Source organism: Heterodontus francisci, chromosome 42 (genome assembly GCF_036365525.1).
Source record: "Heterodontus francisci isolate sHetFra1 chromosome 42, sHetFra1.hap1, whole genome shotgun sequence".
NCBI lineage: Eukaryota > Metazoa > Chordata > Chondrichthyes > Heterodontiformes > Heterodontidae > Heterodontus > Heterodontus francisci.
This window is the reverse complement of record NC_090412.1, coordinates 5,971,536-5,998,056: the sequence shown is the minus strand read 5'-3', so window position 1 is coordinate 5,998,056 and position 26,521 is coordinate 5,971,536. Positions and strand designations below refer to the sequence as shown.

Sequence of the window (26,521 nt, the reverse complement as noted above, 5' to 3'; positions counted from 1 at the left end):
CTGGGTCATTTCAGAGAGCAGTTAAGAGTCAACCACATTGCTGTGGGTCTGGAGTCACATGTAGGCCAGACCAGGTAAGGACGTCAGATTTTCTTCCCTTAAGGGCATTAGTGAACCAACAATCCAGTAGTTTCACGGTCACCATTACTGACAACGTGCTTTTAATTCCAGATTTATTTAACTAATTGAATATAATTTTCTCAGCTGCTGTGGTGGGATTTGAACACATCTCCCCTGATCATTAGTCCAGGTCTCTGGTAGCGATATCATCATTATACAAGGCGGCAAAGCAAACAAGGTTCCAATTAATACGTTATCACATCTTGCACTGTGGTGGGCAACCTCCTAGTCCGCTTTCAGCTCAGGTCCTCACTATTTCTGGATAGCCCAGCAATGCTTCATTAAGCTGTCCTTCATCAAGTAGCTCCAGGTAAAATGCTGGTTTTATTCCAAATCGGCTTCCAAGTATAGCAGGACGCAGTAAGCAGGGTTTTTGAAGCAATATCTCAGGAGTTAACAGCAAGGAAGAACAGAAGACAAAACATATGACAACAACAAAGGGGTTAGCAGTGGCAAGATCCGTGTAATCCTGGCTTCTTGCAACTTGGTGTCCTTGCACACCGCAAACACACAGAATAATCAAAAAGATGCACATTCTATGCCCTTGCATTGCTGGTTAACAGTTTCCATAGCAACTTGACCTGTGGCTATTTTTCTGCCTGGTTCCTTAAGACAAGTAAGACTAAAATGGTATTAAGCTTTTGATGTTTGCAGTAGGGAAAGAAATAATTTATATTTCAACATCAAAATCTCACCAGGTAAAGTCGGACTAGGGCAGAGAGCACAGGGGGCCTTCAGTGTTTGAAAACAATTTTAAGTTCCCTCACCAGCTCGTCCCTTCCCTGCTTCTAAAGGCTGCTATTGAAATATGGCTGGGCACAGGCCTCGTGTGTAACCACCATCCCTTGTTCACGAAGCCAAGTTGTGGAGTTCCGGTAGGCTATTCAACCAAGAGAGGCATCACAATCAATCCCAACCGCCTGGGCATTTTCAAGAGTGAGCCACTGGGGAGCAGTCGGGGGCAGGAACTCCGGCCGACGTCTGACCTCGCCACAGAGGTCAGCTCCAACTCAACACTGGCCAGGAGTCAAACTCTGGTCTGAAAGGTTCAGGACCATTCAGCCACCAACTCACAGTGGGATAGTAACAAAGCAACTTAAGACTTTATCCTGCCTCCCTCACACTCTCAGTAAACAATTAGCCTTCAAAATGCTTCATTAAAGATTACTATTTAACAAAAGCCTCCTGTGCTATACGTTTCTCTGGGAGTGTAAGCCGAGGCACGATGGCTCTGTCAAAGAGCCAGAACAGGCAATACGTCCCAAATGGCCTCCTTCTGTGCTATAAGCTTCTATGAAAATAATCAATGAGATATTAATGCAAGGCATATACTTTCAGGTCAGTTACTGTACTTACCGATGACGTACTGCAACTGAACTAAATGTTCGATTAAAGAGGCCAAATTCCAAATAACAGAAGCCTGCCTTCTTTTCTCTGTAAATTACGTGACAGAAGATGTGACAATTCAGCTCTTACCTGATATTTGGCGAGTAATTTGCTTCTCCACATTGAGTGAGGAATATCATGGATGGAAAGCCGGAGGTTGTGGTAACTGTCCTTGAACAGCAGGGATTTGGGTTCTTCGAGTAGGTAACCACCCAGACTCCTCTCTAGCTCCAGCACTTCCTGTAGGAAGGCACAAGCAAGCAAGAAGTTTGCAAATCAAACACCTCTTTAATGTCCAATGGCGTTTTGATAACACCTTTCTCCCACTCTTCTTGGTGCAATGATCTTCATTCAGGTCCCCATCACAGGGAACAACTCCCAAGTTTATCGGAATAGGAGGCCATTCAACCCCTCAAATCTGTTCTGTCATTCCATTAGATCACGGTGGATCGGTAACTTAAAACCATCCACCTGCCTTAGTTCCCTATCGCTTTCTAACCTTGCCCAACAAAATCTATCAAATTCAAGTTCTGACATTCTCAGTTGGCCCCAAGCCTCAAGAGCTTTTTGAGGGGGAGTGTTCTGGATTTCCACTACCCCTTGTGTGAAGAAACTGTTTCATTCTTTAACTTGACTTCATATTCACAGATTTGTACTTCCATCTGTTTACGATATACTCAGTTCCACGAGCATTGGGCCATTTATACAAATGCAGCCATGTTTCATTTGTCTCTTATGGGCTGCACTCCTACAGTATAGAAAAGTGCCTTAGCTCTCACACATACTGAGAGATGTGCTGTTAATTGAGACGTTCCTTTAAGTAAGGACATTCATTGCGTTTCCTTCTTCAAAGTCAACAGGCTTGGGTTCCTCCCAAAGAATGGAGGAGCTGCAGTGTGTATCCAAAATTCAGTGATCGGAACTCACAAGGGACATATCTGCATTGTGCGCCATTCCCAGTTTCAGCTGGAGATCTCAGACAGTGAAGCAGTCTGTGATTTGTACAAATCTTAGCTGCACTCGACAGTGCATGTTTGCCAAGAATGCTTGAATTAAAACTGCCCAGTAAGTCAGTGGAGCTTAGGTTGCTCAGTAGTCTTCTCCTGACTGTGGGCAGGGGAGGCGCGGGGAATGAGTTGTTGGGGAGACCGTAAGTTACCTGGTGATTGGCCAGCAGACAACTAAAGGTTACCATCAGTGGCCAGCTGAGTTTGAATGGAATGCTGATTCCATTTGAAGACTCAGTAACATTTTAAAGCTCTCAAAGGTCACTGCCATTGAGTGCTCCTTACACTAGTGGAGGGGTTTGGAGTCAGGAGTGCTGGCTTGTTCTGTCTCAATGCCTCGCATTAAAACCTGTGATGCACATCAGCATTTCTAGTCATACATTGCTTTAACCTCAACACTCCTTCATCTCTGTCAGCCCAGTAGGTTAAATAAGACAATGGAGGTATGAACAAGGCTGAATGAAGCTGAAATAATCAATAACATTTTCAAAGATGCTTGGACCAGCAATTGCAGATATGTAATATTGTCAATGCATTTGTGATTAAGACAGGAAAAAAAAAATCTCTTCCCCAGAGACATTACTTTCATTCCCGGTGTCTGCATAAACATGTGAGAAGTAAATTAAACTGGAGAGAGAAAACAGCTGGTGCTAATCACGGTTTAATTGGGGATAGCACCGTGTTACAAGGACAGGAATGTAACACCATGTAAAGAATTTACATTGATATAGTATCTCTGTCATCGACAAAATCCAGCCCGACACTCCAGTGCAGTACCTGAGGGAGTGCTGCACTGTCGGAGGTGCCATCTTTTGCACGAGATGTTGAACCGAGGCCCCATCTGCCCTCTCAGGTGGATGTAAAATCCGATCTGTTTTGAAGAAGAGCAGGGGAGTTCTCCCCAGTGTGCTGGCCAATATTTATCCCTCAACAATCATTAGTAAAACAGATGAAAGGTATTTATCAGATTGGTGTTGGTGTGAACTTGCTGTGCGCAAATTGGTTGGCACGTTTCCTCCATTACAACAGTGACTATGCTTCAAAGGTTGACTGTAAAACACTTTGGATATCCTGAGGTCATGAGAGGTACTATATAAATGCAAGTCTTTTTTTCTTTAATTCAATGTGGTGCTAAATCTGGTTTAAAAAGTACCCAGTCTGTTCCTTTAAGCTTACCCAGAGTTTATTTAACTCTTTTGAGAGCGTGGGTGTTGTTAAAATATTTGAAATAAACAGCTCGGAAGAAGTCTTTCATATGGAACGACGTGCAGAGCTATCTCCTCGGTAGAGGGGTTACAGTTGGAACCACGTAGTCTGAACAAGGTACTCTTTTGCTGAATGTGAAGCTGTTGTGTGAATGCACCATACATGGATTGTTAGCTCCAGAATCCCAGATTTAACAATTCCATATTACATCGAGTCTATGGAACAGAAACAGGTCATTTGGCCCAACTGGCCCAAGCTGGTGCTTATGCTCCACACGAGCTTCCACCCAACCTTGCTCATCTCGCTGTGTCCCTCTGTTCCTTGCTCCAACCTGAGCTACATGCACCCTACATGTTTTTCTACATAGACTATACAGCACAGAAACAGGCTATTCAGCCCACTTAGTCTGTGCTGGTATTCCTACTCCACATGACTCTCCCATTCCATTTACCCCACCTCAGCCTTTCAGCATATCTTCCTCTTCTCTCATGTACTCATCTAGTTTCCTTTTGAAAGCGACTAAGCTATTTGCCTCAGGCACTTCCTGTAGTAGCAAGTTCCACATTCTCACCATTCTCTGAATAAAGAAATTCTTCCTTTATTCCCCATCGGATTTTTAAAAATATGCTTTCAAGGGATGTGGGCATCGTTGGCAAGGCCAGCATTTGTTGCTCATCCCTAATTGCCCTCGACAACTGAATAGCTTGCAGATGTCAGTTAAGAGTCAACCACATTGCTGTGGGTCTGGAGTCACATGTAGGCCAGACCAGGTAAGGACGACAGATTTCCTTCCCTAAAGGACATTAATGAACCAGATGGGATTTTTACGAAAATCGATGGTAGCTTTCATGGCACCATTACTGAGAATAACTTTCAATTCCAGATTTTAATTAATAAATTGAATTTAAATTCCACCAACTGCCATGGTGAGATTTGAACCCATGTCCCCAGGTCATTAGCTAGAGCCTCTGGTTTACTAGTTCAGTGACATTACCACTACACCACTGTCTCCCCATTTATTACAAACTAGCTTGTATTTATGGCCCCTAGTTTTGGATCCTTCCACAAGGGGAAACATTCTCTCCACATCTACCCTGTCCCCCCTATATTCTTAATGTTGATTAACTCTAAAAACCCTGCAAGCACCTCAGTTCAGGGAAATACATATGACCTTTTCTAGTGCCAGGAACAGACACTCAAGGTCAAAAGGAAAATGCTGCAGGTGCTGGAAATCTGAAATAAAAACAGATCATGCAGGTTAGGCAGTATTGGTGGAGAGAGAGAGAGGGACAGAGTTAATGTTTCAGGTTGACGACCTTTCATCAGAATTGGGAAAAGTTAGGGATTGAACAGTTTATAAACAAGTACAGAGCTTGGGAAAAGAACAGATGGGAGGGCAGGAAAGAACAAAAGGGATGATCTGTGATGGAGTGGGGGGGACAGAAGTGATTAAATAACAAAATAAATGACAGTGCAAGGCAAAAGAGGGGTGGTAATGGGACAAGTAAAGAACAAAAGATGGGCCCAGTGGAGGTGTAAATGGCAACAGCAGAAACATCACCAGCATCTGCTGTCTGAAATAGGAAAGGGGCTGTTATGATTTGAAGTTCTTGAAATCAACGTTGAGTCTGGAAGTTTGCAAACCCTTCAAATAATCCTTCTTGTATGACTCTATAGAAACAACGTGATAAAGGCAGGTCACTGTAAAAAAAAAAGAAAGAGACCAAAAGCCAAGAATGGATGTGGAGGAGTTTACAATGTAACAGGTACCTTTAAAGCATGAGGAGTGTCGTCCACACAGTACACTTTAAGACTGTATTCCAGAGATGTACATGAGGTGGGTGCAAATATGGCGAGCTGGAGTCTTTTAATGGCTGACCTGGAGATGGACTCCCCAACGAGTGCGTAGGTGCCGAGCTGATCCAATAGGACGTGGCAGGACTGGGGCTCCAGTTGACAGTAGCAGGGAGTGTTTAAGTTCTCCTCCTCCAATGTCACCACCTCCTAAAGAGGCAGAGAAAAAGAGTTCGATTCAGGTGAGAACAACTTCTGATATTCCTGGAAAGGAACTACATACACACCAACAACAACTTGCATTTATATGGCGCCTTTAACATAATAAAACGTCCCCAAGGGGCTTCACAGGAACAGTCGTCAAACAAAATTTGACATCAAATCACGTAAGGAAATATTCAGGCAGGTGACCAAAAGCTTGATCAAAGAGGTAGGTTTTAAGGAGAGTCTTAAAGGAGGAGAGAGAGGCAGAGAGGTTTAGGGAGGGAATTCCAGAGCTTAGGGCCCAGGCAGCTGAAGGCATGGCTGCCAATGGTGGAGTAACGAAAACTGAGGATGCTAAAAAGGTCAGAATTGGAGCAGTGCAGATATCCTGAAAGGTTGTACGGCTGGAGGAGGTTCCAGGGAAAGGGAGGGTTATAGGGCTGGAGGAGGTTACAGATATAGGGAGGGGCAATAATGAGAGCAGAACAGTGATGGGAGCTCCCACTCAACGAGTTGTTGAAATGCTAATCTCGATCGGAGAGACGTGGGGGGACAATTATAACCTAAGCTTCATCGGGAAACTGACAGGATTGGGTGTGAGGCCGGTGTGATATGGAACTCGATTTTACTTTTGAATGAAGGTAACAGAGTAGGAGACGGGGTGTAAAGGCAGTATTTGATTCGGTCCCATGGGGTTCCTGTTGGGTGAGTTTGATTGAAGTTACTCCCACTAAGTTCCCACAGCAATGCAGCTAACAGACAAATCACTGTCTTTTACAATGCATTGCAGGGTTACCCTGAGCCCCTTCATGCTTTCGGGTTACAAAGTGATCAAAATTGCATTGGGATTTACTCTGTTCATTGCCCGTCTGCCTCAAATGTCACATCTGATGCAACTACATGCTAAAATGTTTCTAGTAGGAGTTCCTCTCACCATTAATTCTAACAAAACTATAAACACGTTGAAAAAGAATCAGTTCCTGAAAAAATAATCTTCCCGCAGCTGATTACATCATTCACTGAACAGCAGCCTCAGGTAACAGATAAACACGATCATTACAAAGGTGTCACTGGACATTACAGAGCACTGAGACACCTTCTATATGAGACAAGTATTTCTGTGAAGATTACTCTTTGGAAATAGTTACGATTTATTTTTTTGTATATTGAAATGGAAGATCCACCTTCATCTTTGCCGCTGATCTTTGCCTACTTGCATGCCCATAACATGGCCCATCTCCACCGCCACCTTAGCCCACCAGGCTGAAACCCTCCTCAGTGCTTTTGTCACCTCCACACTCGACTATTCCAACGGTTTTCTCACCAGCCTCCCATGTCGGTAAACTTGAGATCATCCAAAACTCTGCGGCCTGCGTCCTAACTCACACCAAGTCTCATTCACCTGTCATCCCTGTGCTCGATGACTTATGTTGGTTCCCGGCCCAGCAATGCCTCAATTTTAAAATTCTCATCTTTGTGTTCAGATCCCTCTGTGGCCTCACCCCTCTCTATCTTTTAAGCTCCCTCAACCCTCCAACCCTCTGAGAGATCTGCACTCCTTTAACTCTGGTCTCTTGCACATTCCTGATTTACCCAATCTATTGGTCTCCTGTCCTAACATCGCTTTACGTGACTCAGTAACAAATTTTAATCGGATGCAGTTCCTTGTGAAGGCACTATATATAGATAAGTTATTGATCGGAACATCTGAAGCATTCTCCCGCTGTAGTAGGCTCCATCAATCTGCATTGCATCTCCTAATCCAATCAAACAGCAATCAAATTCAGGCATAAGCAATAATCCTCCGACACCATTACTGATGTATGTAAACTGGTGTCAGCTTGACGATGACAGAGTTAAAATGCTTTAATAGCGTGATTTTTTTTTAATGTGGCATTGCCATTATGACAAGCAAACAAGCCATACTTCACTTAGTTATTGCCCTAATTTGACACGCTGCAGTGATTTCACTGTGCAATCCAATAAAGATGTCCATCATCAATATGAGTAAAAGATGAGAATGAAATGTGAGGGCCTCGCAGAACCAGGTCTGGTCTTGGAAGGGTAATAACTCATCAGTGACTCCTCACAGAGTGAGGTCACGGGCTGCACCGTGAGCAGGGGTCAGAGGTGGGACGCACACCAACCAGAATCAAGGGGCTTCCTTGAAAGGAGCAAAGGTAAATCAGGAAACTAAGTGGAACTGAGCATCCCCCTCCCTGCCCTACTGTAAACTCCAGAGTGGGGCAATTCCCCAAACCAGGCGTCTTGGACTGCCTCCAGTACATTGCGTGTAATTGGAGGTGGGGGGGGTGGGGGGGTGGGGGGAAGAGGCCCAGCATACGAGGGGGGAAAATTAATACACAAAACAGGGTTGGATGAAGAAACCATTCCTGCATTTGTCTTTCTGGAACACGAGTCCTGTTTTCTCAACTCAGATGGGCAGTCAGGGCATTGGCTTCACATCTCATTCGAAGGATGAAATGTCTGGCAGCGCCTCATGACTGCACTGAATTGCCATCTGAGACTTAAGTGGGGTTGAGCCCACAACTTTCTGAGTTAAGAGGAGAGAATGCTGTTGAATGGGGCAAACTGGCACACAAGGAATAAAAGGACAGCAGATAATTATGACAACTATGAAACAGGCAACTTGTTTCCAAGCAAAATACAGTGGATGCTGAAATTCTGAAATAAAAACGAGATAAGTGATGGAACTATTCAGCAAGTCAGGCAGTACCTATGGAGAAACAACGAGAGTTAACTTTTTATGTTGATGACCTTTTAAAGGGTGACTGACCTGAAATGTTAACTCTGTTTCACTCTCCACAGATGCTGAGTATTTCCAGCATTTTTAAGCATGTTTTATTTTCTGGCACATCATGATCCATTCTCGGATCCTCAGATACTGAAGCAGTTCATGCCCACATGCAGCAAGACCTGGACAACATTTGGGCTTGGGCTGATAAGTGGCAGGTAACATTTGTGCCACATAAGTGCCAGGCAATGACCATAACCAACAAGAGAGAATCTAACCATCTCCCCTTGGCATTCAACAGCATTACCATCGCTAAATCCCCCACTATCAACATCCTGAGGGTTACCATTGACTAGAAACTTAACTAGACCAGCCGTATAAAAACTGTGGCTACAAGAGCAGGTCAGAGGCTGGGAATTCTGCAGCAAATAACTCATTTCCTGACTCTGCAAAGCCTGCCCACCATCAACAAGGCACAGGTAGGAGTGTGATGGAACACTCTCCACTTGCCTGGATGAATGCAGCTCCAACAAGAAGCTTGAAATCATCCAGGACAAAGCAGCCCGCTTGATGAAATACAAGTGTGCAAGTATGGGTGTATACTGGTACAAGTGTGGGTGTACCTACACCCCGCGGACTGCAGCGGTTCAAGAAGGCAGCTCACCACCACCTTAAGGGCAATTAGGGATGGACAATAAATGCCAGCAACACCCATATGCCACGAATGAATTAATAAAAAAAATTATGCTGCAGGATTCTGGCTGTCAGTGAGTGAGATTGCCGTTTCTCATGTTCTTACCTCCCAGGCTGCCTGGTGAGTCTGCGTCTTGAACTTAATGGTCCAGTCTGATCCATAGATGTCTGCACAGTGAGGGATGCTGAGGACAACAGGTCTACACAGCAACATGCCTGTTGGGCCGCAGGTCACCATGGGACTCAGGACCGTCTGCGAACCTTCGGATGGGGGTCTTTTGGAAAAAAAAAAGAAAATGCCTGTTAGTCATCGCAATAGCAGCGTCTGCTATTTTCCCCTGACTACAGCCGTTGTCGGTGGACAAAATTAACCCAAAGTCAGTACAACTGGGGGCCTTCAATGCAGGACAGCTACCAGTAAATCCAATAGGAAAATAAGGAGAGAGGTGAGAATGTGCAACTCGCTACCACAAGTAGTGGTTGACGCAAATAGCTTAGATGTTCTGCAAAGGAAACTGGGCGAACACATGAGAGAAAATAGAATAGAAAGATATACAGAAAGGCTGAGATGGGGTACATGGAATGGGAGGAGACTCAAGTAGATTATAAATACCAGCACAGCCTAGTTGGGTTGAACGGCCTGTTTCTGCGGTGTACATGCTATGTAATGCGTAAACACATTTGGATGACACTGCTCTGCTACTTTAACACAACCATTAACCTATTGTTTTAAGCGGGGGATAACATTTCTGTTAAAATAATGGACAGTGCAGAGTTAACTGCCCACTAATTGTTACCATTAACTCAAATCAAGGAAATATGTTTATAATAGATGTCACCATAAGGGGGCAGCGATGTCATTTTAAAAAGCACCAAATGGAAAATTCTCTTACTATTTTATAACAAAATAAATCAAAGGAGCTATATTTACAAATGCAGCTCATTTATGCCCGAGTTCATTGTGACACAGGCAGATCTCATTCTGATTATTATGTAGATAAGACTGAGTGTTGTTGAGATCTGGAACGCAGTATCTGAAAGGGTGCTGGAAACAGAATTTTCAAAAGGCAACTGGACAAATGCAGGCTCATGGGCAAAAGGCTGGGGTGTGAGACAAAATTCGATAGCTCTCCTAAAGAGTCAGCACAGGCAAGAGGGGCCAAATGGCCTCCTTCTGTGCTGGAAGGTTCCAGATGAAATCCGTCAACTCAGCTCTGCTATTCAGACGTGGTTCCAATAATGGCGAATATGGGGGTTAAAAGTCAGATTCACGGAGATAATTTGCCTCACTTGTTTTTGCACACAATAGCCACAGAATAAAGCATACAGCTGGTTAGGTAAATGGGGTGGGGCCAAGCTATTTAATGCCAATACAAGCATCATGCATATCTGTTTCACTTGCAGCTCTCTGAGTTCGAGACACATGCTTAAATCTTTTGTCCCCAGAAAGCATTTCTCAGCTGCCTTGTTACAACTAAGCAAACAGTCCTATGCAGTCAGATTAGATAGAGACTCCGGACACAGTGAATGATAAACCACTGTGTAAACGCCATCAATCAGGAACCCAGGGATTGAAAACACAGGATCCTGTCCTAAATTTGCTGGGAACTTCTACTAGACTTTCCAGGATCAGGGAGCGGTTCCCCAATTTGACCATTGGTGGACATACCTTCAGCTGCCTCGCCCTTAAGCTCCAGAAATTCCTCCCTAAACCTCTCCACCTCTCTCTCCTCTTAAAACCAACCTCTGTGGCTAAGTCTGTCCGAATATTTCCTCGGTTGCTAGGTGTCAAATTTCGCTTGATAATGCTCCTACGATGTGTGCCTTGGGATGTGTTACAGCCTTTAAGATGCTATATAGATGTAAATTGTTGTTGTTGACACAGGTGTGTGAAGCTTCAGGCAAAAGTCTCAAAGTTACACTTGTAAAACTTGAATTGTTTAATTTTTGGTACCCTCGCATGGGAAATTGGATCCTTCAATGGACTGGCAAATTTACAGTTTGAATTATGGAAGGAGCAGGCAGACCAGCATTTGAGAGGAGACTCAACTTTCACAGTTTCTTTCACATATCAGGACATAACAGATTCTTCTCCACTAAACCCCTCTGATCAAGGACAGTGAAAGGGAGATTACTGATTGTTGAACAAAACTTCAGATAATCTGTCAATAGCTAAGTTCCACACTCCATAGAAATCTCCTTTCCATCCATTAGCAAATGAGAAATCATTTCCATTGGACTTTTTATATGTTTAGAATTGTTGAGTTTGTTGATGCCATAACAGAGGAAATCTTCCAAACCCACGACCTCTACCACCTAGAATGACAAGGGTATCAGATACAGGGGAACACCACCACCTACAAGTTCTCTTCCAAGTCACTCATTATCCTGAATTCTAACTATATCATCCTCTAACTTGCCATCAAGTTAGCAAAGCTGATGTCCATAGCTAAATCACATTTTAGTTCAAAGTCTACACATACAGACAATATACATCAAAGTGACAGTCCAAGCAAGCTAAAATAACCCACAAAAGGCAACAGTTCTTTTCTTTAAACTGGCATTCTCAGGACAGCACGCTGAATCAAAATCTTGCAAATCCCTTCTTAACAGCACTGTGGGTGTACCTACCCCACATGGATTGCAGTGGTTCAAGAGGGAAGCTCACCACCCACCTTCTCAAGGGCAATTAGGGATGGGCAATAAATGCTGGCCTTGTCAGCGATGCCCACATCCCATGAATGTATTAAAAAGAGTCATGGTTACTTGATATCTCTTTCACAAACCAATTCCTCAGATGACGAGTCCTCGCTTATTTGGAACAGAATCTCTCCAGATAAGGCAACAGGGGACAAATGCATTAGGAGGTCACTGTTAGTTCTTCCTTCCCATGTTTTGATGGTCAGGGAGGTTTAAGAGGCTTTAGGCAAGCCCCTTGTGGGTGACAAAAAAAAAAAAATTCTGACTCTTTCCTGCAGCGCAAAAAAAAAGCAGGCTTCCTCTATGTCAATTGGTCGTGCACTCGCCTCTGAATCAGAATGTTGTGGGTCAAAGTCCCACTCTAGACACGTGAGCGTGAAAATCTAGGTTGATGCTCCAATTCAATACTGAGCGAGTGCTGCACTGTCAGAGGTGCCATCTTTCAGATCCCATGTCACTGTTTTTGAAGAACAGGCAGGTTCGTCCCGCCCTCCTGTGCCAATATTTATCCATCAATCAAAATCACAAAAAAAGGATATCTGATCACGATCACATTGCTGTTTGCGGGAGCTTGCTGTGCGCATATTGGCTGCCATGTTTTCTACATTACAACAGTGACTACACTTCAACAAAAGTACTTCAGTGGCTGTAAAACGTGCTTTGGGAGGTTCTGAGGTCATGAAAAGCGTTATCTAGTTGCAAGTCTTTCTTCTTTCTATGAGATCTTATTTCTTAAATGCCAGTCCTGCCATTTCTTGAGGAAGGGATGTACTAATATAACTCTTACACAGTGTTCTGTGGCTTAACCTGATGAAAACTCTGCCAAAATATGTTGTGCTCTTGATAAGCAGGTAACACCATGTGCAATGAATTCTCTGTCCTATATCTGCCAAACAAGAAATTAGAACTTGGACTGCAATAATTGCTTTTCAGCTGACTTTCTGCCATCATTTCTATCCTGCATTTAACTGGGTGGAGGCTGCTTGTCCAAGAACTACCGGTGGCATGCCCAAACCATTTCAGGCCAATGCAATTTTCCATTGTAACGACAGGCTCCTGCCAAGTGCAGAATTAAGGTGCAATCAGAGGAGGCATCAAAGTTGCAGAATATTCAGCTAATTTCCTTTCTTCCCACTGTCACAAAACATTCCTGACTGAGAATACTGTGGCCATTGTTCACTCTGACGGGGACAGAGAGAGGCTTCTAAATTCAGGTGAAGGAGCTAATGAAGAACTTAATCTAGTCAAGAATTTACAGGTTAAGGAAAATGATTTTGGTTTATTCAAGAAAACGATATACGCAGAGGTACAGGTGAAGCCAGGAGGTTGGAAATCAAAGAAATGTGATCTGATAGCCTGAGATGTAGACAAGATGTAGACAATTTGTCCCAATCCCACCCTTCACGATGAAGAGCCATCCGAGTTAATGTCTTGTTTTCATTACAAGATCTTTTTGAGCTCCAAGGTAAAATTGTGGGGTAAGTTTAACTATTTGATGCTCCCGGAACAGTACATGAAAACTGCATTCAAGTACATGATGTGGGCTCCTGACATGTAAGGATCCATGATGGTTTTAGGATTCACCCCTATAGATCTGCATTGTACAAAACAGCAGAGCAAAAATTGTCTAACATTATCGACAGCAAACACTTAAAATACTAGGATTAAGTCCTCTTTCTTACCATTTTTAACAGGTTAACTAATAATTAAGTTGTTTTATACTAAGTTAATTATTTTGTTAAAATGGGGGAGGGAGGAAACAGTTATGAGTGCAGTGTAAGCGTTGTGCATTCTTACCATGAACAGAAAGTTTTAGCAGAAAATGACTAATTTTATGAATTTGTGCTCCCGGGGCTCAGTGTTGCCCAAGGAGAGCCAATTGGGAATTTGACATAGCAGAATTTTGGGCCATACATGATTATCGACTGCAGGCCTTGATAAACTCAGCACCATTTCCTGATAAAACCCATCGCATAATGCCAACTTGGATGTAGGAGGCAGCTGTATCCAATCTATCGATATATTGAAAATCTTACATTCGCACATGTTCCATTATAAATGCCTATGTCAACATTTATAATGGGAACTGCCTATGTAAACTGGTCATGCTGTAATTAAACCCTTTTGCCAATGGTGGCGCTGTAGTCGTCAGGCTTTGTGCCTCTTAGTTCATCAGCCTGCGCTTGGCTAACTCCAATTTTCTGCTTTCCGAGTTGCAATAAATATTTTGTTATTTATTCATAAATAAGGACAAAGTATCTAAAAAAAAAATGGCCAGATGTAGGTCTTCAAAAAAAGGACTGAATTATGTCTGCACGGCCTGATCACATTGTCACTCTGTTTCATTAATTGAAAGGGTTTCTAATCCCTTAGTGGGAAGGTCATAAGATGTGTTGCATTGAACATTAATACAGTGCATTACTTAGCTCTACCTGGTTGACTCAGAGTAATTCACCTGTGCCAACTTTTTTCAACTAGATAACTGATAGCAACAGTCACTTCTGAGTAACTATGGGCAGAATGCTGTGACCCGACATCCCTGTCTGAAACCCTCAAAGTGAAGCTAAAGGTAATTACAGCCGTAAAAATTACAAGTGTTGGAGATTTCTTTTGCAGCGTACAGATGACAAAACTGTAGTAGTTATGAAGAAAGGAAGAGAGGAAGAGAAATGAAAGAGTGGGAAATCCTCTCCCACAGTCATTTTCTCAGTGTTCCTGGAACCCTTCAGCAGAACTCAACACTTGGACGTGATACCGGAGAGTTTTGTGCCTGTGGAACATGACCCCAGTGTCAGTCAGCATCGTTAAGGCAGGAGAAAGAACGCTGACCAACAGCACTTCAAGTCATCACAACTCATACCTTATCTTGGGAGGAACGGGCGAGGGTATTATTAGATTTACATCACATCTAGCTGGACGACAAAGGCCAAGGTGTGAATTGACACAATTGACGATGATGGCAGAGCCAAAGGAAAATCGTTTCAGCTCCTTCCTGTTCTCAGGCACTGTTTCTGTAATCATGTTCAGCTTATTCATTCGCCCAAATTGCTGCATTTCACCAATTCTGCTCTCTTGCACATTGCCCATTTTAATTTTTCCATCATTAACAGCCGTGTTGTCAGCCGCCTGGTCCCCAAGCTCTGGAATTCTTTCCCTAGACTTTTCCATGTCTCTCTCTTTAAGATGCTCTTTAAAACCAAACTCTCTGACTAGGTTTTTGGTCACCTGTCTGAATGCTTCCTGATGTGGCTCGGTGCCAGATATTATCTGATTACACTTTTGTGAAGTGCCTTGGAATGTTTTTTACTATGTTAAAGGCGCTATATAAAGTCAAGCTGTTGTTGCTTCTAAACATCCTGTTCCTTCCTCCTGCCAGCGCCTTGGGTATGAAATGTACCGTGTGACTTTACGCAACCTGAGATACTATTGCAGAATTAGATTCCAGTCATTACCCTGTGCGAGTGCAGCATTGTTATTGAGACAAACAGACTCCACAGACTGAGGTCACCCACTGTGGTGACCAATACCCCAACTGGCAGCTTAACAACACATACCACCACACGTAGGGACATGTACACAGACTTCCATGGCATATTGCCACAGTTTGCAGACTTTTTTTTATTCTCTCTCCTGAGCAGGCAGATAAACACTGTATTGCTCGGTGAGCTTGCTGCTACTGTTGTTTGCTGTGCAGAAAGCAGTGAGACTTTTTAAGATGGTGCGAAAACAATATTGAAGCTAACAAATCGAGGTATTGGGGTAATTTTCCAAGCGTTTTAGGCAGCCAGGACCTCTCCGGATGGATCCGTGCGTCAGGAGATTCCAAGCACACTGCTCACCATTTTCTCTCCATTAATTTTAACAGATAAAAAAAAATCCACGGCAGAATATTCGCAAACTCCTGAGTTGTGCAGCTGACAAATGGAACTCAGCAAATAGATCCTGCGCAATCAGCTTTACGAAAGACGAGGTAACTGCTATGCAGAATATAGGCAGATCAAACAGTCAGGTACCATGTGCACTGCAAGATCAAGAACATGTAATTATCACGTAGACCATAAGCATCGAGTAGGATTAAACAAACACCCGATGCACTATTGTAAAGTTTCAAAGGTAAGAGAAATATCAACACTGATATTCATTTCTCTGTCAGGAACTTAATGCTCCTTAAAGTGAGGGTGCAGTGGGGGGTGGTGAGGGGAAGGTGGGAGTGAAGGTCCGTGATGGGTCAAATGACATTATTCTCATCCACCTTACCTTTTTATCGTTTGCTTGCAATAGTAAAATAATCCAACCAAATAATTGGGTTTTCTCAATCACTGAGCAGGTAGTGCACCAGTTCCCTGACATGCACAAGCTTTCTTAAATGAATAATGAATGCAGATTACTTTGAGAAGACGTGCTTAAGGCTATATTTTGTTTTGCCCCCAACAAACCGTCTTGATAGTTTAAAAACATTTTACAACCCAATTGTGCCGTAAAAACTGACCCTTGTACAGCAATCACCCGATATTCTGTGCACAGTCTACTGCTGGTACTGTTTAATCCAAGAAGAGATTAATGTTGGAATTTGAAAATTAAGACTATTTAAGATGATTTTTAAGAGCTGCGCTAAATGTTTAGAACTTCCGATCGGTAAAGTTCAGTATGAATATCCTCATGTACGCCATTTTTACACAGGCAACTATACAATTTTTTTAATTGTTCTAAACTGTACATTACTGTGATGCTTTGATTAAATGGGGTGGGCCCCTACAAGCTCTGAAGCTGAAAGTCATGCTGAGTGTGTAGTTGGGTTGGTTATAGTTGCCAAGTAAGTGCAGCATAGATTCACATTGGGAAGCATGTTACTTACAGCGTATTTTCTCTCTTGTTGATTATCAGGTACATTTCGTAGAATTTGCCCTGTGGAATTGCTCCCTGTGGTACCAGTAAACTGACGCCTGTGGGAAGAAGAAAGGAAAGATCGGCAACTGAAGAGAAATTAACACAGGTTAGAAAATATCGTCATGCATGATATAAAGCCGTGGTGCAGGGAGGAGCACTCTTGTCCTTACAGCAAGTAGCTTGTGGGTTCAAATCCCATGCCAGAAACTTCAGCCTATAATCCAGGCTGACACTGCCAGTGCTGCTGTTGGAAGTGCTAACTTTCAGGTCAGATGCTAAACTGAGGCCCCATCTGCCTTCTCAAGTGGATACAAAAGATCTCTGGGCATCATTGTGAAGAGAGCCGGGGAATTCTCTCCAGTGCCCTAGCCAATAATTATCTCTCAACCAACGTAACTGAGAAGGATTGATTGATATAGAGTGATAGATAGAAATAGGCAGACCAATTAGATATGGTGCAGTCATTTTGGATAGAATAGTTTGTAATATTAAGTGGGATATTTGCATTTTGCAGTGATACTCAGGGTAGGTTAACAGTGGCTTTGAGAGTAATTATTGCTAAGAGGTCCTAGCAGTTTTCTGTGGGGTTTTGTTCATCAAACTGCTGGGGTCATTTTTAATCTCTAGCAATCTTGACATTTAGAGATTGCTAGTGCCAAGAGTAATGAAACCTGTTTGACAGTATAACTGAAATGGAAGATTGGTTTCCAGTTAATATAATTGGCAGATGACATTTATCATAAATATAAATTTCATACCATGGTGTAATTTTTGGCATTTTCTGCTTTGAGATTTGTTTTCTATCTAACGGTGTTAGCACAGGAACAGAAGATTGCATCTGACTCAGCACAGAAAACAGGAAATGACAATGAGCTGGAAAATAAAAATGTTGGGTTTACATGGGAATTCAAGGATAGTTCTTGGATTCAAGCCAGCTGGTTGTCTCTCCTTGTCTGAATGGAGACAGGAGTAGTTATGAAGTAAGTTCCCAGTCGCTGTATAATCGAGGTGGGAACAAACTGCTGACCTGAAATGAGCATGGTTGGGGAGTTTTAGTGCAATCTAAACACTGTAGTAATGCTAAACTATTTCCTTACTCCGTCCCCATTGCTTTCTGCAGTATACTATATCAACAGCTGTCTGTGACCCAGAGCTGAGCAATGGCCAGGAGCCAAGTACTCTTAAATGAAAGGATCGTATTACCATCAAACATCATTTTACTAAATCTATCAGTAAGTTTTCTGTTGCGCGTTATAACTTATCCGGTTTTTCCCCTTCCCTGGCACAGACCAGCCGAGTCCACCTGAATTGCTGCTGTCAGGCACGGTTTGACTGTGACTGACAGAAACTCCCGAGAACAAGGCTAGTCAGCACTTCTGCATGAAACCAGTCTCCTGCACAACCTCGAACAAGAGCTTTGAGCCTACAGTAGGTAGGTACAAGCAGAACAATATCTGGTTGGGCTGCATTTTTTCCAGCACTGCCGAGGTTAATGCTGAACTGACAGATTTGTTGTCTCGGGACCAGTACTCCGAATTTGTCTCAGGCCTTTAGTCCTGTTTAACTTCAAATGAGGGAGGGGATGGGGCAAGGGCATACGTTAGGATTCTGAAACATAATGGGCAAATAAAATGCTCTGTTACCAGCTTGGCTCAGTGAGTAGAACTCCCACTGCAAAGTCAGCAGGTTATAACATACGAATTAGGAGCAGGAGTAGGCCACTCGGCCCCTTGAGCCTGCTCTGCCATTCAACAAGATCGTGGCTGATCTGATTGTAACCTCAACTCCACATTCCCGCCTACCCCCGATAACCTTCCACCCCCTTGCTTATCAAGAATCTATCCCCCTCTGCCTTAAAAATATTCAGACTCTGCTTCCACCGCCTTTTGAGGAAGAGAATTCCAAAGACTCATGACCCTCAGAGTACAAATTTCTCCTCATCTCTGTCTAATTGGGCGACCCCTTATTTTTAAACACTGACCCCTAGTTCTAGATTCTCCCAAAAGAGGAAACATCCTTTCCACATCCACCCTCTCAAGACCCCTCAGGATATTATACGTTTCAATCAAGTTGCCTCTTACTCTTCGAAACCTTTCCTCATAAGACACCCTGGCCATTCCCCGTGATCTTTTTGTTGTTATGAAGTTGCTTCTATATTTTTTTTGTAATTTTTTTTTTTGAGCACTCATATTTAAACTGTGGAGATGGATTCATTGGAAAGCTGAAGATTTCATTAATGCTGGACTTTGCTTTGTTGTTGACTGTTCATTGAAACGACACTGAGATGCTGTTTGAAAACAACCTGTGCTGGAAATCATGTGCTTTAAGCTCAGTAAACAACGGAAACATGGTGACCTGGGGAAGATGTTTACAGAGAAGCCACATGTCAAGATTTATGGAGGTCAGGAGATTGACTTTCTGTTTGGGGTTTGGATACTGTTTTCAGTTCAGTTGGGGTGTGAACTGTTTGGAAGACAGTTGGTGTTTTGCCTGCCAAGGAAAAAGAAACCATCCAGCTCACCTCTTTCTCTACCTTTTTGAAGAAACCCTGCAAAGATCCAGTGTGGGAGAGCTAAAATCCCTGGAGCTACATCTCTCCTGAGAAGCTGGAAAAGCCTGCCAGACATGGCCTGAAAAGAACTGCTTTAGGAAAGGTCCCACTGACTCATCTCCATACACCCGGACGCCAGACCAAAAGGGCCAATTGCCTTCCTTCCATGTCTTCTTTTTTCCTCAAGAATTAGCAAGTATTTGGCCAAAGTATTCTTGTTTTGTCTTTTTTTTTTGTAACAGACCTCTGCAGAGAGAATTTCTGTATTTTTTTCAGTGTGTGTGTGTGAGAGAATCTGTGTGGGGAATTTTAAAAGGGAACTTTCATATTTTAATCTGTGCGTTATTGCTTTGCTTTGTTACTGGAGAAATCCTGTTTGATAACAAAATGATAAATTTTGTTGTTTCTTAAAGAAACCTGGTTGGTGTATTTTATTCTGGGATAAAGTGTAGAGTATATGATTGACTACGTTGGTAACTGGGTAAACATTTAAATATATGTTGTGACCTGTGGAAAAGTGGAACCAAAAAAGTCAGTGCACTCCTCCCACCTCAGTTGTAACACTGTTCTTGCACCCACTTTCAAATTGCACCATTTAGCATGTATTTTCTCTCCCCATTCTTCCTACCAGAAAATATCACACCTCCCACTTTTTTGCATTGACCATTCCATCAGCCTGTCTATGTCCTTCTAAAGTCTATTACTATCTTCTTCACGGTTTACTACATTTACAAGCTTTGTGTCCTCTGCAAATTTCAAATTTGAGCCCTGTATCACTAAGTCCAAGTCATTAATGTTGTATCAAAAACAGCAGTGGCCCTCGTACCGAACCCTGGGGAACACCAATGTATACCTCTCTCCAATCTGAAAAACAGTCAAAAGAGTCATTCACTGCAACCCTGTTTTCCAACCCTTAGCCAATTTTGTATCCAGGCTGCTACTACCCCTTCTGTCCCATTTGTATGAGAATTGTAATTTCAATTGTAATGACAATTGTAATTTCACTGGATGAAAAAGGTCAGGTCCATCTACTTTGCCTCCTGCATGCTGGTAGTCACATGATTCAACAATAATAGAGCTGTTGGCTAATCAAAGCAATCAATCTCCATCAATTAATCTACAACAGACCCAGAAACAAGGGGAGGGAAAACCCCAGTGATGGAGAGCTTTGGGAACCATAGGTCCAAAGTCACTTGTTCCTCCCAAAGATGCTAAACTTATCACATGTCATGTCTCAAATTACACAAAGGCTCTAAGCCAAGGTGTAATTTTCTGAAAAAAATCTAATTTAAACTTGAATCCATCAGTACTAAACTGCTTCCGCCGCCTCCCGAGTGAGCCTGTTCCAGATTGACCACTCGCTCACTGAATTATTGTTTCTGCAGATTAGTTTTGAATTTACCCCCTCCCCGATTCAGGCGCAGGCTCTGATTCTGCAGTTCTGTACGAGGTGCAAGAGCGCGTCATGGTTCAAATTATCCAGTCCCTTTAGAAACTGAAAAACAGCAATCACGTCACCTCTCAACCTTCTCTTTACCAGTTTACATAATCGCTCCTCAGAACCCAACCCCTCCATTTTCTCAATCATTCTGGTTGCATTTGAAGCCCTGATTAGATTTACTGCCTTGCCATCAGTGGCAGATATCCATTATTGTCTCTGTCACGTCCCCTATTAATGTTATAGCTGAAATCTGAAACATATTGAAGTCAGATAGAGCGGAGGTACGCACAATGGCTGTAGTTGGTGGTTGTGTACTCAGTAGTCTAGGCCCTAGACTTTACGGCTGGTTAGACCTCAGCTGCACTCGCTGCCCTACATTGGCTCCCGGTCCAGCAATACCTCGATATTAAAATTCTCATTCTTGTTTTCACATCCTTCCATGGCCTCACCCCTCCCTAACTCTGTAACCTCCTCCAGTGCTTCAACCCTTCAAGATCTCTACACTCCTCCAATTCTTGTCTTTTGCGCATCTCTGATTTCCATTGATCCACTATTAGTGGCTGTGCCTTCCACTGTCTAGGGCCTACGTTCTGGAATTCCCTCTCTGCCCCTCTCTTCTCCTGTACGATGTTCCTTAAAATCTATCTTATTGACCTAAACCTTTAGTGACTCGTCCCAACATCTCCTTATGTGGCTTGGCCAATTATAGTCTGATTACACACCAGCGAATTGATTTGGGACTTTTCCCTCTGTTAAAGGCTCTATATAAATGCAAGTTGTTGTAGTAGTGTGTACCCCTGATGCAAGTTGAAGTCACAAACCTGAGTTGGGCACCATCAATCGTCCACCCAGACAGCCAAAGGTTCCACTGGCACTGTATCCAGGTTCCCTGGGCATGGTGCCCAGGTGCTGTGAGCTGAGCACCTTGTTCCTCATGTTCATGGTGATATTGTTGTCCCTGCTGTTGCCCCCTGGATAGGTGCCCAACGGGGCCTTGCCTGGAGGATCCATCCCGCCCACTAGCACAGAGGCAGTTGTGGAGGAATTGTACACTTTGATCTTCAGACTGGGCAATGGGTCCAAGAGTGGAGAGTTTGTCATTGGGATCTTGTCAGCTGTGTCTTGAAGAGTATACATTGGCCCTCGGTATGAGCCAGCACTTGCTGTTAGGTCTGGCTGTATTGACGCATTCAGCAACTGAGAGTTATCTGCAAGAGAGAAGAGAAGCAGATATAACGAGATTTACGTAGAATTACATTGAATTTAAAGCACAGAAACAGGTCATTCAGCCCAACAGTTCTGTAGCAGCATTCATGCTCCACATGAGCCTCCTCCCACCCCTCTTCATCTCACCCTACCAACATAACCTTCTAGTCTTTTCTCCCTCATGCACTTATACAATTTCCCCTTAAATGCAACCATGCAACTTTCCTTAACTACTACAGAAGTTGCACATTTCTCTTGAAAACCTTATTGGATTTATATTGATGGCCCCTAGTTTTGGATGCCCCCTCCCCAACAAGTGGCATCAACAACTTTGTTTTAAGTATTAAGAAAAATTGACACATACGATGCAGAAGCAGCACCAAAATCGACAGTTCTCACTGTGCAGGGCCGTGCCACAGGCAGCTGAATTATGCAAAGACGTCCTGCCTCTTCCTCATCACGAAAACACACAAATTTCGTTGCAATCCCAAAAAGAAAGATTTGTCCGCAATTCCTGGCTGGCAAGGAATGTCCGACTGGCCCTCATCAATTACAGCCAGTATGGGTTTCACCTCTGCATTGATGGTTCCCTTCCACGCTGCACTTTTTCGCCTGAGGTATTAAATCTTACTCCGCAGACAGCGGCTATTAGGGCTTGTCAATATTCGAACAATTACTTGGAGGTGACTAACTGCCGCTTTTAGAGAAAATGTTCTCTCCTGTTTTGTGTCACTTAACAGCTTCCCCAATTGGAGACAGCAGGTAACCGGAGGAGACATTTTAAAGGTTACAGAAATGGAGGTAGTACCTGTCCGATGAGCTTAAAACAAAGCTCTATTTGCCCTCCCAACTGGATATGAAAAATCCCATGGCACTGTTTCGAAGAGGAGCAGGGAATGTCTCCTCAGTGCCATAAGCCCAATATTTATCCCCCCAACCAATATCACGACAAAACAAATCAACCCCATCATTACCTCAATGCTGCTTGTGGGATCTTGCTGTGCGCAAAATTGGTTGCCGTTTTGTCTGACATTACATTGGCTGTAAATCGCTTTGGGATCTCCTGAAGTTGTGAAAGGTGCTATATAAATGCAAGTCTTTTTCTTTTTTTTTGCTGCAGTCAGAGCTAAAAGCTCCCCCCACTCCCCCCCCCCCACTTTATCTGGTGGGAGTTTTCTTTCGTGGGTCTCACCTGCTACCCCTCGATTTTCTACCTTCATTCAGTTAAGTTGTGGTAAACCTTTTGCAAATCAGTAGTTAGGCCTTAGCTGGTGAATTGCATCCAATTGTGGGCACCAGCCTTTCGGAAAGTTGTTAAGGCTCTGGAGAGGAGGTTCAGTAGAATGGTATCAGGGATGAGGGATTTCAATTATATAGAGAGATTCGAGAAACTGGATTGTTCTCCTTAGAGCAGAGAAGGTTAAGGGGAGATTTAATAGAGGTGTTCAAAGTTATGAGCTATTTTTGATAAGAGCAAATAAGGAGAAACAGTTTCTACTGGCGGGAGGGTCAGTAACCAGAAGGCACAGATTAAAGATAATTAACAAATGAACCAGGGGGAGGTAAGGATAAATGCTATTAAGCAGCGAGTTATGATGATCTGGAATGCACTGCCTGAAACGGCAGTGGAAGCAGATTCAATGGTAGCTTTCAAAAGAGAATTGGAGATGTACTTGTCAATGAAGAAATACAATATCCCAATACCTTTGTTGGAAAGCGTGAAGGCACAGGACCATGCGTTATATTGGCAAAATAACGTGCCTTTAGCACATAATAAGGAATGTTCAACACCAGTCACCCATTGATAGGATTTCAGTTTGAATTGGGTAGCGTGTGTGTGTGCCCAAGTTACAAAAGTTCTTGCTCAATAATAACCCCCCCCTTACCCCAGTGACAGTGTAAATCCTCGACAGAGTTTGTTTGATTTACCTGATCACTAAATGTTGTGCTTGAATTAGCATTCCTAAAAACTGGGGCTAAAACCTGGAATCTGTGTAATCTCTTCACAGCCTGAACTGCACATACTGTAATTCCAATCGGGACAAAGAGATGAGGCACATATTTCACACAAAATTGAGCAGATTTCTTCGAGGTGCTGTTGCCTCCAGGAGAGCAGTGACAAGTCCATTATATTTATTTTGTATATGAATTATGGAAACTCAAGTAAACTCAAGTCATCGAAACTGAGGCCGCGTCTGCCCTCTCAGGTGGATGTAAGGCATGCAGTGCAAGGTGGCACTGTCATCCTTGAGTGATCCTTTTAAGGGGCAACCTCATCATTCAATGCTTTCCTTAATGGTAACACACATCTTAAGTAATAAGTTACACATGGTGTCAGCTTGGCTCTTTAAATAGCACTCTCATTGAAAGTCAAATAGTTGTGGGTTCAAGCTTCACTGCAGGAGCCGAGCACGTAACCGAGGCAGGTCCCTCTGGTTTAGAGGTGCCGCTGTCTGGGCCTGAGCTTAAACTGGCAGATGCTAACAGGCATTCAAGTTGGCTCATACAAAGTTTGCTTGGCTAGACTGTTTAAGTCCAGGTATTTACAATGCTCCCTCATACCCTGACATACCTTCTGAAGGACACAATGCTCCAGCTGAGGCTTAGCCAGTGATTTATAAAGGCTTGGCATAACTTTCTATATCGCTGTGGCCCAGTGGCTAGCGCTATCACCTAAGCAACAGAAGGCTGTGGGTTCAAGTCCAACTCCAGTGACTTGAGTACAAAACCTGGGCTGACACTCCCAGTGCAGTACTGAGGGAGTGCTGCACTGTCGGATGTGTTGCCTTCAGATGAGATTCGAAACTGAGGCCTCATCTTCCCTCTCAGGTGGATGTAAAAGATCCCACGGCACTATTTTGAAGAAGAGTAGGGAAGTTCTCCACAGTGTCTGTATTTATCCCTCAAGAAACATCACTAAAAAAAAGATTTGGTCATCATCAAATATTTTTGTGGAATCTTGCTGTGCCAAAAACAGCTGCCGCATTTCCTGCTTTACAACAGTGACTATTTCAAAAAAGATCTCATTGGTTGTAAAGTGCTTTCGGATGTCTCGAGGACACGAAAACACTATAAAAACGCAAGACTTTCCTTCCTTTCTTGATTCTCCCTCTCCATTCTGCTTCCTACTTTATATATGTGGGTATCGAGCTTCCACTCTTTCAAGCTTGAAGAGACAAGCTTTCGTAATCTTTCCTCAGAACTAAGCCCTCTGAGACTAGCAATCAGCTTCATGGCCCTTCTCTGCATCATCTTCAGCGCTCGAAGAGATTCCTCAAATGGTGTAGCCTAACCATGAAACTCTCAGAGGAAGGCGATCACATCTGACAGCGACCAACAGTGATATTGTATCTTGAACAAAAAAAAAGGCGACCATTTGCCTCTGTTATGCTCCTGTTGGGAGGGGGGATGGGATATTCAATTAGAACACACAAAGCAGAGGGGAAAAAAAAGAGATGGAGACTTGTGATGCTGTGTCTTTGTGATGCCTTGGGATTTCTGGAGCTCCCTACCCCCAGACTGCCCCTCTGAAGACATCAGGTGGGAGTGATGTAATAGTCATCTCACTTCCCTCCCTACCGCTGGGCTGACAGCCAGAAGGAGGGGCCGGCTAAGAAACAGGATAGCAACCAAGGGCCTAGCAACAAATGTTGGATTTCGACCCCACTCCCGTTTCCAAGTGCGAAGGGCTGCTCAGGAACCTGGGAAGTGCAGGAGGTATATTGGCCCAAGGGTACTCATGCAAACCTTCAAATGCAAGCAGGTCCCGCTCCAGTTCGGCAGAGTGCAATTCAGGTGTGATCTGTTTGATGTGTACCCGGGCTAACTTAGTATTTTAACAGCCCAAAAGGGAATTAGATAAACACTTGAAGCGTTAATATTAGCAGAACTATGGGACAAGAGCAGGGGATAGCTCTTCCAGAGAGCCAGCAAGGGCACAATAGGCCAAATGGCCTCCTCCTGTGCCAAAGCATTCTATGATTCCATGAACGTTGGGCGTAGACCCCCCGGAACCATTGCAGGGGGCTTTTTCAATCAGATACCAGTCTTACAGTCAACAACACGGCCACGTCAAATATCAAACATTTTTCATTTCCTGCTTTTGAATTTGTTGATCTAAAAATCAATCAGTTTCATAAATGGTTGTAACTTTAGCCAGCGTTAGGAATTGCATTTCTATTGGCATCAAATCAAAACTGCTAAATAGATTTGCAGTAGATTCAGTGCAGCCCCGGCCAGTGTCAGCACTCACGTGTGCAAGGATTTGCAATGGTTGTCACTTTCATTAAACGGGATGAAAGCATCATTGTGGCTTCTGTTGGCGTGTACGGCTTTGATCATTTAGAGGGAAACAGACACAAGGGTTTTCTGCCAGTCCGTGGCTCAGTGGGTAGCCCACTCGCCTAAGTTAGAAGTTTGTGGGTTTAAGTCCCACTCCAGAGAATCGAGCACAAAATCCAGCCTGACACTCCCAGTGCAGTCCTGAGAGAGTGTTGCACTGCCGGAGCTGCCGTCTTTCAGGTGAGATGCTAAACCGAGGCCCCTTCTGCCCTCTAAGGCGGCTGCAAAAA

General features: G+C 43.5%; 1 protein-coding gene across 1 annotated transcript in view; it reads right to left on the bottom strand.

The window, feature by feature from the left end:
• Nucleotides 1–26,521, bottom strand: part of unc5b (unc-5 netrin receptor B) — a 232,047-nt gene that overhangs the window by 12,980 nt on the left and 192,546 nt on the right. Inside the window, exons 10-14 of the mRNA XM_068020412.1 lie at nt 21,566–21,952; nt 16,721–16,808; nt 9,272–9,440; nt 5,490–5,723; nt 1,597–1,746 (exon numbers count right to left, since the gene is read on the bottom strand). Of these exons, the coding sequence (XP_067876513.1) occupies nt 1,597–1,746; nt 5,490–5,723; nt 9,272–9,440; nt 16,721–16,808; nt 21,566–21,952 (1,028 nt within the window). The remainder of the gene's footprint in view (nt 1–1,596; nt 1,747–5,489; nt 5,724–9,271; nt 9,441–16,720; nt 16,809–21,565; nt 21,953–26,521) is intronic.